General features: G+C 40.4%; 1 protein-coding gene and 1 long non-coding RNA gene across 3 annotated transcripts; one reads left to right on the plus strand and one right to left on the minus strand.

Annotated features, from left to right (window-relative positions):
• The first annotated feature begins 43 nt into the window (after positions 1 to 43).
• LOC143441421 (uncharacterized) lies at positions 44 to 8,841 on the plus strand. 2 transcript variants are annotated; one of them, XR_013108797.1, is made up of 3 exons: positions 44 to 938; positions 1,373 to 3,324; positions 7,462 to 8,841. It is a non-coding gene; the product is annotated as an uncharacterized LOC143441421 (long non-coding RNA). The 2 variants fall into 2 exon arrangements; XR_013108798.1 differs by having other exon boundaries at positions 1,373 to 1,449.
• On the minus strand, positions 2,673 to 12,452 carry Il1a (interleukin 1 alpha). The gene is made up of 7 exons (XM_034496338.2): positions 12,239 to 12,452; positions 11,477 to 11,531; positions 10,277 to 10,325; positions 8,835 to 9,063; positions 7,003 to 7,176; positions 5,387 to 5,511; positions 2,673 to 3,542 (listed from the first exon to the last, which is right to left on the minus strand). The coding sequence occupies exons 2-7, from the start codon at positions 11,521 to 11,523 to the stop codon at positions 3,354 to 3,356; spliced, it is 813 nt and encodes a 270-aa protein (XP_034352229.1). The 5' UTR covers positions 11,524 to 11,531; positions 12,239 to 12,452; the 3' UTR covers positions 2,673 to 3,353.
• Positions 12,453 to 13,727: the final 1,275 nt, after the last annotated feature.

Below are 13,727 nucleotides of genomic sequence, written 5' to 3' on the forward strand. Positions count from 1 at the left end.
ATTGGAGAGTTTCCGAGAAGGTCCGCTCTGTGGCCGGGTCACTTCCGCCGCGGTGCCTCTAGGGTGGGAGCTGGTGGGAGAGGCCAGAGCTGACCGGCTGGCTCGCCAAGGATTGGATCTTAGTGTAGCCAAATTTGGGCTAAGAACGGTTGTGACAGTTAGACAACCGGGGAGAAACAAGCCGGAGACGAAGTCTCTGCGCTATCAGTTAGGCTGGCTTTGGCTGCAAATAATAGCATGCCAAATGAAAATGGTCCATATTATTGTTTTCATTGTGGCCGAATACCTGACGGAAACAAATTAAAAGACTTAACTCCGTGTAGTACCTGAGCAGCTCGCACTGGCGGCATCTGTCAAAAGTGTCGCAAGAGAAGGGCATCCTAAGACACGGGAGTCCAGGGGCCACACGGCTCTAAGGTGGGACAGTGTTCTATTGGAAGGGCATCCTGAGAATTCAGAGCCCAGGAACCACACAGCTTTCAGAGGAAGCCTCTTCAGCAGAGGCATTGCAGTGCCCAAGGGAGGGTATCTCCAGCTCAGGAGCTTAGGAGCTCAGGGAGCCTCCGCCCGCCTCTACTTCTTTGCTTCTTCCCTTCCTCTATTAATTGCTTCTTGGTTTCTTCCAATGAGAGAGTCGTATGAGACAGCAAATCTCATACAAGATATTTATTGGAGAAGAATGTTTTATGGTGGGAAAAGAAAAGAGCAAGGGGTTAGAAGAGTTTTAAAAGGAACAACAAAGATTTTCTAATAATGAGAAGAAAACCAAAATTATATAAATCTAAGAATGGAAGTAAAAATGGGAACATAATAGTTTATTTAAACAGAAAAACATCAACAAGGTAAAATTAAAATGCTAACAAAAGCCTACTAGAAAGACAACAAAAAACATGGAGAAAAGAGAAGAAAAAGTTATCACTGGCATATCTAAACATCAGGTGAGTGAAGGGGAATAAAAAAAGATCACATTTTTTTTTGTTGTTGTTATTGATAAAAAGGGATGAGGCAGCTGGGGTTAAGAGCATGTACTACTTTTGCAGGCGACCAGAGTTGGTTCCCAGCACCCATATTAGATAACACAACTGCCTGTAACTCCAACTCCATAGGGTCTGACACCCTGACATCCACTTGTGTGACAAAACTTTCCTTGGGGAGATGTAACACATGGCTACTTACTCCAGATAGGGATTCCATGACAGATCAAAGTATGGATACCATCAAAGTTCAACAAGTCTCATTGGGATTATGTACAAGAATTTGGGTGAGGGGTTACTGCATGTTTTAGCTGTTCAATTGTTATTTTTGTAAATTTCCAACCTCCCTTTCTAAAATAGAGTCTATTACTCCTTATTCTGATTTTATTTCTCACTAGGCCACAGGAAAGCAGCTTCTAGTCTGCCGTATTGTCTATAAAACCACTACTTGTTTTTGATGATACTAAGTTATATGGTGAGTTTGTATGGACATTTACATTGGCATACATATGAACTGAACATGGATTGTATCCTTTAACTGAGCCTGGGAATATTATGATTTTCAGTGCTATCTGTGAACACTGGCAGCTAGCAAAAAAGAAAGAAAAATATGGAACCTGTAGTTTTTTAAAATGCATTTTTTTTGGGATAACAACAAAACGTAACAAAATAAAATATAATAAGAGAAGACAAAACCCATCATATATAAGCAGGACAAGCTAAGCCAACAGAAAAATAAAAGAGCTCCAAGAGAAGGCAGAAGAATCAGATCTGCTCATTTCCATTCAGGAGTCCCATGAAAGCACTACGCTGAAAGCTAGACTATGTGTGCAGAAACCTGTGCAGACCCGTGTAGGCCCTGTGACTGCTTCTTCAGGCTCTGTGAACTCATATGGGCTTTGCTCAGTTGTTTTAGAAGGCTTTGGTCTCCTGGTGTCCCCCCACATCCCTTCTGTCTCCCCGACTCCTGCCTCCACTTCCACAGGGTTCCCTGAGCTTTGATGGGAGGGATTTGATGGAGACATCTCCTTTAGAACTGTATAGGAACCAGGTTCTGTAAAGTGATGCTAACTTTAGTGACTTATGTGAGTGCTGACCAGTTGTCCCTAACTTTTAGGCAATGAGATAATAAAGATAACAAATAACGACAAAAAACCCTTCACAGCATTAAAAACAAAACAAAAAAAAAAAACAAAAAACAACAAAAAACCCTAAAAACCAAACCATCCCATTGCAAAACCCAAACAAAAAGATCACAAATAAATATGTCAGCTCAAACTTTTTTTATTTAATTATGATCAATAATAATGAGTTTATTATTGTTGATAGTTATGTGACACCATGGTTTCAGAAGAAATTTGGAACCCAGGGGAAACACTGATTACATCCTAGCAAAGAAACTTCAGGTAACAGTGACGTGGTTGTCACAGTTAAGTTCTTTCTGTCTTTAGATGGTTGGCTTTAATTACAGGTGAGATTGAATGATGTAAGAATAACCAGACAGCTTTAAGCACAGGAGAGCAAAAGACTGACCCAATTATCATTTTAAATGAATAAAGTAAACAATACAGATTAGTGAACATGATTACAGGGCTCCCAGGTACAAGAATGTAGAGAGAGCTTCACGGCTGTGGAAAGAGTGTAACGTCTGTAGCGTGGTGCTCTAGAGGAAACTACGTCTAACTGACATCCTAGAAAAATCCTGTGCTGAGGATGCCTGTCAAGCTCAGAGGATTTAAGGATGTGCCATAAATAATATAATTATCATAAATATATTTATAAATACACATATAAAATAACTTATAAATAACATTCAACAGTCTGTCTCCTTCTTGAGGTCTGTTACAGGAGGATTTCATCCAAATGATCTCACGGGAATAAAATCCACTGAGGTAGGAAAGATGTAGCTATTGTCCCCTTCCTTTTGAAAATGACAGCATTAAGTTCTTATAACTTTATCCGACTCAATTGGCATTTTAGAAGCAGAAAGTGCACAATGAGATTGGCTGTATGGGTCTGTGAATTCCCATTACAAATACAATTGAGTGTACTTTTCAGTTATCTTATCCTTTAGTTAATCCATCTGTAATATGGGTAGAGTCTTTTTGATCCTCCTAAGAATGCCATGAAGAAGAATAATTAAGATGATTAGTGCTGAGCAAACTATAGGGTGCTCTTTGAATAACAAATAGTATCATATGTCGGGGTGGTTCCATTAGGCTTTGCTCTTCTCTTCCAAAGAGGGTAAACATTCATTTAGAATTACAGAGACTCAGCACATGCTGTGCAAGTGACTCAGGGTGAGGAACGTTCCTGTACATGGTACATACAGATTGTCAGCACTTCTCAAGTAAGTAGACTTCTGAAATAAGGCTGCTTTTATGATATCTGGAAGTCTGTCATGGAGGGTAGTCCCCGTGCCAGATGCACCTGACTTTGTTCTTTGGTGGCAATAAACAGCTCTGGATAAGCAGCTGATGTGAAGTAGTTCTTAGAGTTGACAGTTTTCCAGAAGAAAATGAGGTCGGTCTCACTACCTGTGATGAGTTTTGGTGTTTCTGGAATCTCCTGTGACAAGAAAAACAAAATTCTGTTAGTGCACAAGAAAGCATTGGGGGGGGGGGGGACGACCTGAAGGGCAACCCTCCCGTGTCTGGCCTTCATGAGAAACAGCACTCTAGAGCCTGACTCGGATGTGATCCGGGTTCTTTCATTTGGTCATGCATCAAGCACTTATCGCATGCCTATTTGATGCATAGTCCAGACGATCCATAAGAGTTGATTTCCTTAGTTAATTGGAGAGAAATCTCAGTGAGTCATGAAGACTGTCAATGATACCTGCAACGCCCTAAATCCAGACAAGTGGGTGTTAAACACTGCCTGTGTCCATTCTGTCTTTAATGCTGGCACAGTGAACTCTCATCAAGTCTGAACACTGACGATTCTAAGACTTCTAAACATTCTGACCCCTAAGTATACAAATTAAACCTTTATCTAACAGTGGAGCACTGAGATAATGCCTACTTCTGCATTTCAGTCGCAGTCTAAAAGTTGGCCATGCACATATACACAGAAGCAAATAATGAAAACTCCACAGTGCTTCCCTGATCCCAGCAGCTGACTGCTCTGGGGACAACCTTTTTAGACTGTATTCTTCCTCTGAGTATGACTACAACCCAATACTAACCTTCATGGCAAAATATATGTCAGATTCCATGTTTGTTAATACCCCCTTTTTGTATTCTTTTAAATCTAAGTAAATAACCTGATTAGCTTCCTTTGGGTTTTGAACTTCTGCAAGACCTGTCCTATCCAAACCTTTTCATCTCCCCCTTTTACCTACTTCCTTTGGCCATTCTACCTCCCAATGACTACCCAGTCCTGTTCCTGTCTACATGGTCACTGTATTCTTCTGCTGTGCTTCTTCTCTGCTTTCTCTAGTGCTTTCATTCTGGACTATTGTCCATTTAAGATATAGAAATGACATCAGTACCCTGCAACTTCTGAAAGTCTTTGGTGGCTTTCAATTGTATATCAAATAACCAGGACCAAAAGTGCTCCACTGATACTTGCCGCTGGCCTGTGGGCTCATGAAGCTCTAGGGAACTTAGGTCTTTATAGTGACCTGAGATCCTTCTGTTAGGATGTCCCATCCCTACCACATATTAGCTGGCCTTGTCTTTCAGGGAGCTCTGCTCTTGTCCCTCCCTCTAAATAACACTCTGTCATTTTTCTGTCTTAGTATCTTGTGCCTTTTCTGCCCAGCACCCTACTTTGTTGTTATTGTCTGTTTGACTTATTTACTGTATGAGAGGACTGTGTTCCATGAAGTTAGCGATTTTGCCTCACCACTCTCCAAAGCTTTTAATGCTGTACTTGCAAATTAGAAGACTTTCAGTAATTAATAGCTTGTTGAAGGAATTCATGAATGAAGCTACTGCCCCACTCAGTAGATAATACTTTTAATTTACTTGATTCTGACAGAAATACAGACACCCACATACATTTTAGGTGTTAATGGGGGAGGCACTGGATTATACATTTACTGAGTGAGACTCACATTCTTCTCTATGGTAAAAATATCTAAGGCTCCTAGCTTTTGGCTTCATGTGTACCAGTGAGTGGTTAATATTCTGTGATCTCAGTGGACTTGTTTGAGATTTTTTCAGAGGCTGGCTCCATTGTCAAAATGCTCTGTACCATGTAAATCAGATGGTGGATGTCATATTAAAGATCAACAGAACAAATGGATCCTCTGGGATGGGAGGCAAATAGGGTCAAGGAGGAAAGGTGATCATGTGTGACTGGCTGCAAGGAGACTGTGCCATCCTAGGAGGGACATCTGCTTGCTGTGATTGTTCACAAACAGTACGAGGTGAATGAGGGCAAGTTTGAGATGGAAGTCAACTGACCTTCAGCAACACGGGCTGGTCTTCGCCTTGAGCACTCACAAACAGCTGAGTATCTGAGATTTTTAGAGTAACAGGATATTTAGAGTCGTCTCCCCCAGATGAATAGGCGAACATGTCAAATTTTACTGTCAAAGAAAGAGCCAGAGAGAAAGTAAATACACTGTTATTTATTTATATAAAAAGAGGTGTTTAGATAGAGGCAGGTGTGTGTGTGTGTGTGTGTGTGTGTGTGTGTGTGTGTGTGTGAGAGAGAGAGAGAGAGAGAGAGAGAGAGAGAGAGAGAGAGAGAGAGAGAGAGAGAGATATTAGGCTCCCAACTATGGTGTAAATGAATACACCATATTTATTTGTGGAGCTCAGGAGTGGGGCTTTACATATTATTGTATCCTTTACAATGCCTACTGCACTTACTAGGTGGGTAAGTATTGTTAAAGTTTTCTATGTGAGTAGAATGCTTAAGGACCAAATTATTGCTGAATGTCTTCTAGTTACAATAATGGAATAAGACCTTGACATTTGTTGGTTTATGAGTTCCTAATGGCTTAAAATGGAGTGATCTAAGAATCTCTGTCTCTGTCTCTGTCTCTGTCTCTGTCTCTGTCTCTGTCTCTCTCTCTCTCTCTCTCTCTCTCTCTCTCTCTCTCTCTCTCTCTCTCACACACACACACACACACATCCAGCATAGTAAAACGACTGACTGTACTGGTACCACCAGAAATGTAATGTAAATAATAGGAACCATAGTGGCAGGGGTGTGGTCAGTGACCAAGCATTGCTTACTGTGTGTATGGCTTGGGTCTGATATCAAGCACCAAAAAAGCAAGTGTGTGTGTGTGTGTGTGTGTGTGTGTGTGTATGTGTGTGTGTGTGTATGTGTGTGTGTGTGTGTGTGTGTGTGTAAAATATGAATACTAAGGCAGTATGTGGAGGAAATCATGTGAGATAAGTAGGGAATAAACTACACAATAATTTGCAAAAGTCATAGAGAAGCTATGTTTCAGTTAACATGTGTTAACTGAACTGTACACAGTGTCTCTATTTAGAAAGAACCCTGCCTGCTTATTAAGAAGTTCCTTCTGTGGGTCTTTAAAAACAATTTTGTATGTTGTTGATGTACTCTGCATCTAAAACAGGTTTAGTATGGAAACTGGATCTATGTAACAGGAAATATTGGGCACTGAATTCCATCCTTCAGATTCCATGGCAGTTAGGAGCTTTTGGCTTTCCCGTTACATTATCAAAGTTAAGAAATCTCTTCCAAGATGAATGTTAGCTGTAATTCTGATCATCAGGCTCTCTAACAGATAGGGACTGACTGCTCCCTGTTTGCTTCGTTAAATATCTGGGATGTTCAGTTTTCTCTTCTTTAAAACTAGGATAGGGGATGTCTGTAAGCAGCAAGGAGAAGGTACATCAGGAAGCTCTCTGTTCTGAGTAGTGAGCTCTTTTGGAACTCATATTCTGTCCTTTCCAGGGATTCTCTCTGGGGGTGCTTTATTCTATTTCAGAAGAATTGTGCAAAGCCAGGGATGTAGATAACTTTGTGCTTTGAAGACAGAAAGTTTGAAAGAAGCAAAGAAACTCAGAGAAGGGAAGAGTGACATACTGGCCATTACCTTCATGCTGCAGGTCAGTTAATGAGGCAGCTTTGAGATGTATTTTGTCCACATCCAGATATATATTTTGATTGAGGGTATCATTCATGACGAACCCCTGTTTGACGATCCTTATCAATTTGTATCTCAAATTACTCTGGAAGGTGTAAGGTGCTGATCTGGGTTGGATGGTCTCTGAAATCATTATCAGAAGTTCAGGTTATTACCTAGTTACAAACATAGATGAAGTACACATGCCAATACAAGCATAAGACATGCTCTGAGAGGGACTGTAAATCCAAGTGGAACACAGAGTTGAAACTAGTCACCAGAAGGCTTGATTCTACCTGGGGTCGTACTATTGTTTTTTCTTTTGTAAATCAATTCATCAGGTAATAGTTTTAATTTACTTTTTAAAAGAAAGTTTTTGAGAAACTAACATTTTTGTTAGCCATTTTTGTTTCTATTTTTTTTCTACAGTGTCTCATTATTGGAGCCCTGGCTGCCTTGGAATCCACTCTAAAGACAAGAATAGACTTGAACTCACAAAGAGTCTCCTGCCTCTGTCTCTCACTGGGATTAAAGGTATGAACCACCATACTTAGCCCTGTTAGCAAGTTTTCAAGTGACAAGGAAGACTACCAGTTTTCTCAATCTATATTTTCAGATGAGTATATGCTAAGATAAAAGTAAATATGCTAAAACTGCATATCACAACAAGTCAGCATTATCTATAAATAATTCATATGTCACACACATGTATACATGTAGATATGGTCAAAGGTACAGGTCTACCTTGGAAAGTAGATATATAAGTAGTTTCATTAATCTCCAGGTTCTGATTAATGTCACCTCTAGAATGCTGTTCTAAGGAAGTGAATGGTGACAGGAATTGACATAGATATTCACTGTTACTCCAATGCTGAAAAGTGTGTTCTGTAAAATGTCTGTAATATATTAAATGAAAAAAGCTGGACATGGGATTGTGTGTAGTATCCCAGAATGGCATTGGACATGTTTGCTCTTGTGGGCACCTGTATGCACAAAAGACTTTAAGGAAACATTCTGTGCTGTTGGTAGGATTAAAATCTGGGCGACAAAGTGGACATGGTATTTTCGTTTACACTTTATTTTAAAATCTTTTAGGGAGAGAGGTATAGTTGTTTAGGTTTTATATTGACTTGAGTACTTGGTCCTTGTTTCCTGTGGAGGAATGTCTAGCAAAGATATGAAAGAAAAACCCAGGGTTCTTATAGTCAGAGTGGACCGAATTAGCTGTGAGGACTTCCCATTTAGAGACTGAGCCTCATTTCCTCATATGTAAGCGGAGGGTGGAAGGTTGTTTTGGAGCATAGAGCGAACCCATTAATAAATTAGTTAGTGTTGCCGCCTTTTCAGAGACAATGAGAATAATAACAATGGTTGACGTTTCTCGGGTGGTGATGTCACACTAGGCATTCTTGTAGTCTAAATGTTTTGAAGTATTGGGTTATTTAATCTTTACAGGAACCCAGTGAGGTGCAAGACTTGGTCATCTCTACTCACAGTATGGGGAACTGAAGCCCAGAAAGATTAAAGAACATGACTAGGGCGGTAGCAGTTAGTCGAGGTCATGAGCCAATGAACCATGACTGCTTTCTCCCCAACAGAAGACCTTTACATGACCTTTGCAAGACAACCAAGAAAGGAGGCCTTGAGCAAGTGTTCTAGAAACAGGCTACTACTGACCTCGCCTCTATAGTTATTGAGCTAATGTTTGGTTGTTATTTTGGTTCCAGGCTTTATTTTCTTTTCACTCCATTCTCACGACTTAATTAAAACGGAAAATTTTGATCTCATGTTTTACCCCTTACCTTCGAAATTATGGGTTATGACCTCCAGGTCATCTTCAGCACAGGCCTGATTGAAACTCAGCCGTCTCTTCTTCAGAATCTTCCCTTTGTTTGATGTTGCTGACACCATCACCCGACTCTCCTTGAAGGTGAAGCTGGACATCTTTGATGTTTCAGAGGTTCTCAGAGATACAAATTTATCTGTGCAATTCTCATGAAGCGAGCCATAGCTTGCATCATAGAAGGATTTCTGTAAGGAGTAAAAGTGAACCTGAGAGGTTATCTATGCCCTTGAGATGAGATTCTTTAGCAGGATGTATATCCTATAGGCTTAGTAAGAGTGATCTATCTCTACTGTGATCTCTCCCTCCCTCCTTCCCTCCCTCCCTTCTTTCTTCCCTCCTTCCCTTCCTTCTTTCCTCTCTCACTCTCTCATCTTCCCACTGTCCTTCATTCCCTACCCACTCCATTCCTTCCTTTTTCTTGCTTGGATTCCCTGAAACCATGTGATTTGAGGGGAGGAAGGTATCTTCACCCATCTTTCGGCTCAAAAGTAAAACATTTTAACAAAATAGATTAATATGCAATCCTGGTAAGCCAGATCCTTCTACTAAGAGGTCTGATATCTACTTGATATTTTAGAAAATACATTTGACCCTCTGTTTTGCCTGCCTGCATCCTCAAATTCAACCAACCTTAAGATTCAAAATATTTTCTAGAAATAAATGACATCTATAATGAACATGTGCATTTTTTATTTCCTAAACAATCTAACAATCACTTCATAAGCATAAGAATTATTTCCATAGCATCTGTATTGTGGCAGGTATTGTTAGGTCACCTAGATATGATTTAAAGTCATTTGGGAATGCATATATGCTTTATACAAATAGAAGGTCATTTAATATATGGACTTGAGCATTTGCAGAAGATGGTCTCCCTTGATTCTAAGCTCCCATGGATGCCTTTAGTATGGCTGTTCTTCTGGAAGCAGCTTTTATAGCTAGTATCACAGATACATAAAATGATATAACCTGTTGAGTGTGTAACATATTTACTTTCTCTTGGCTAGCCTCCTCTACCTCAGCTCTGTGGGCTATCTGGTTATCTGTAGCCTCTGGTCTGTTAGGAGAAAGACCCCAGGTGAGATGAACTGAAGACACTGTCTAGGGAGGACAAAATTAACATTTTGAAGTAGCCTGGACCAGTTCTTAGGGCTTCAGGTAATTCTCTGTTATGGAAGAGCCAATGAGCACGAAGAATGTCAGTTAACTACTAGTGTGAAGAAGTAAATGGTCTCATTTATATACGTATATAATAAATGTATTTATACCTCTAGTGAGGGTGAAACACAAGTGTGTACTATTCAACTCTCATTGTGCTTTTCTGGTAGAGGAACTAGTGTGAAAAAAAAGGAAGAAAAAGAAAACCCAGATTTGTAAGAATGCTAATCTTGTTCTTACCTGATTCAGAGAGAGATGGTCAATGGCGGAGTTGTATTCTTCATTTTCGCTGTAAAAAAAAAAAAAAAATAACGAGACTGTATTTTTATCCATTATTTTACTGTGGTCAGTGGATATCATATCTTAACAGCCACATTAACCTTGGGTAACACAAACAACATTCCTAAAAACTGATTTAGGCACAGGCACCATTCAAACACTCTAACACAGTAATGACTTTAGTGGCTGTTTAAGAGCTAATCTATCCTTAGGGGAACTTGGTTCCTGTTAGGATGAGAATAAGCTTACAGTAACTGAATACATACATGAACACACACACACACACACACACACACACACACACACACACACTCACATGCACACACGCACACATGCACACACACACACACAGGCACACACACACGATCATTACTCTTTGAAAAGTTAAAGACTTCTGTACATTCATGTCTATTACACACATAGTAATTCATTTGTCATTAATTTGAAATTAGTGACTATTAGAACATCTTTGTGCTTTATCTATAAAGATCAGGCATGACTAATAAATCAGAGCCTTAACTAAACTTCAGGGAAGACTTAAGCTCTTTAAAAGAAAAGAAAAGCATTTGATGCACCCCAGACATACTTTGTCATACGATGCTTTCATGTACTCTCTAAAACAGATTTAATATTTAACATTTTGTAACCTTGTTAGCATTAACATTAATTGTAAACAACAAGAACATCATGTTAGTTAAGAATGTTTTAGAATTTCAACTCTCTGCTCTTTTGTCTTTTGTATTAGGGTAAAATTTGATTGTGAGCATGAATTCATGTGCCCAAGGACTGTTCCCTCCTCTTGACTGGGAACAGGTTCTCTTGAGAATGGATTCTCTCTCAAACAGCTCATTATAACCCCCTGCTGACTCAGAATACACAACTCTTTAGCATGCCTAAGTTGATACAAAATTATGTAGGATTCAATATATCTAAAAAATATTTTTCTATAATTTCCATTTTTTCCTGCCAATAAAATATCCCTTTAGCATGATGGATGCCTGGTCTGTCTAGGTCTTCTCTGTCCTCTAGAACTTCAGGGTCAATGTATGCCTCCATAGCCTCTGCCACCCTGTCCTCTGGCTGGTCACATTAACTCTTAGTTGGATTCAAAGAAGCCTTGAGCCCCTCATTGAATCAAAAAAGGAAGACTGTGTTTCTTACCTATAACAGTTCTTTAGATCTTCAAACAAGTCAGGAACTTTGGCCATCTTGATTTCTGCAAGAGAACACCAGTGGCTGTCAGCTCAGTTCACCTCTAGACCCCGTGCTTACAAGGGCAATGACCCTCTTCCACTCTTCTTGAGAAATTACAGCGAGTGACTTATCACATGCCCAGCATTTCCTCTCTTTTTCTTCGTACTCCCTTACATTATTTCTGTATGCTTCTATCTTCTCCTCTAGCTTGTACTTTTGTTTTAGAATGTTTTCTCTACCTTGGGTTTTTGTGTGTGTGTGTGTCCAGTCTATTGCATCACACATAGTAGGCATTTAATAAAAGGTAAATAGAATGAGAAAAAATTTAAAATTACCTGGGTGAGGTATTTGCCTTCTATAGAGGAAAGGGAGAGACAGAATGGGAGCCTGCTGGTCTCTTTCATTTTTGTCAGTAGAGATGTCCAATCTCCAGACAAAGACTCAGCTTTGCTGATAGATTCCCTGACATGAATCTTGTTCAGCTGCTCCCTTAGTTCCCTAACACTAGAAAGAGAATTCTTTTCTGAAATATCTCATCCCAGCCCCTGTACAAGAGAAGAAAAGGAAGGAGGAGGAGGAAGAGGAGGAGGAGGAGGAGGAGGAGGAGGAGGAGGAGGAAGAAGAGGAGGAGGACAGACTTACAGTCTTACAGAAGGTGCCTTGAGAGAGGACAGTCAAGGAGCAAACAAAAGACAATTTTCATAGCCTCAGACGTGATAAGGACAATACCTTTGCCGACTCAAGCGCCAATGAGTTGACTCCCTCTCTGCCCTGGAGACTTCAGTCTGAGTCAGGCTTCTCTGTCTTTATAGTCTTCTCCAAGTAGGTAGGTGTGGCCATGAGTGTGTCATTGGGAATTTACAGGAAACAAGTCTCTGTATCTTTCTAAGCTAATTCTGCTTGATACCGGCCAGAAGGACAGATTATACACTTGCTAATAGTGTTGCTTGCACAGATTCAACAGGCTGTTGACTTGATCTGCCTATTTCTCACTTACTCCATGTGATTATAAACATGTAGTCTTACAAAAAGGGAAGAGCAGAAGGAAGCTCACCAATGGAAGAGGAAGGGGGACATCCTTAAATCAGAGCAGAAGCCTGGCTAGGACAGGGGCTCCGTAGTTCTACTTTGTGTTTTGGTCTAATTTGTTTATTGTGCTCCAGAACTGAATACAGATGGGCACGATAATTGGCAGCTAAGGCATGGCATTTGAGGGAAAATGAGCTTCCCCCCTCCTCTTTGAAGGGGAAAATTTGCTTGAATAAGTGAGCAGTCCGAGTATGAAACAATAGCCTTGTGGTTAAAGGTAGAGGAGGTAAAAGTGACACTGAGCATAAAGATCTGGGTTCACTTACTCCTTTGAATAATATAAACAACTTCCTACAGACATGACAGCTTCAAGAGAGAGCTCGCAACCTCAGCCACATTATGGTAAAGTAACCCTGCCCCACTACCTACAGACAAAGTCTAGTGTCCCTAAGGCTAGATCAGAGCTGAGCGAGGATAGCTGCCCACTTTTGGAGGCAAGGACAAAGCCCCAGCCAGGGTAGTGCCTCAGCTCAGGAGTGGAGGCTGTGGGAGAGAAAGGTATGGATTCTTACATAGAATCAGCATTACCCATTCCTTTTTATTAGAGACAGTTTCAGTTCCCAGACACCAGGCCAGTCTAAGAGGTAGAACACCAGACTCTCAGTAAATGAGTGTTTCAGCTTTTCTAATTGTCATTTAAGCCATGTTACTTTTAAATAAAGGAAGTGGATGGTAGACAAGGAAAGAAAAAAAAATGGCAAAGAGAGAAAAGCAAACCACTGAAACATGGGGTAAAAATCAAACCAACCAAACCAAACCAAAAACGATGGAGCAGGCGTAAAGGAGCTTATGTGAGTTGGATGAACCATCCCCTCTGGCTCCTTTAGACCACGGAGTGGAGCTGTTTAGATGCTCATGGTTCTATTGCATCTGTAAACCCTCCAATTCCAGTGTGGCTGCCCAGTCTGTCCCTTCTCATGTTGTATTTGTAAACAAGACTCAAAGTAAAGACAGTACAAGCACAGAAGGAGACTGGAGCCAAAGCTTGGGTGGATTTCTCTAAACAGATCTACGGGCAATGACAGCAGCTAGCTAGCTCCACATTCCTGTTTACTTTAGTTCCCCTCTAGGCAACCCAGAAATATTAATCTTGCCATCTTCTGCCTGTCTGACATCTTGTGAGGGTAAT

The sequence above is a fragment of the Arvicanthis niloticus genome, chromosome 2 (genome assembly GCF_011762505.2).
Source record: "Arvicanthis niloticus isolate mArvNil1 chromosome 2, mArvNil1.pat.X, whole genome shotgun sequence".
Classification (NCBI taxonomy): Eukaryota; Metazoa; Chordata; class Mammalia; order Rodentia; family Muridae; genus Arvicanthis; species Arvicanthis niloticus.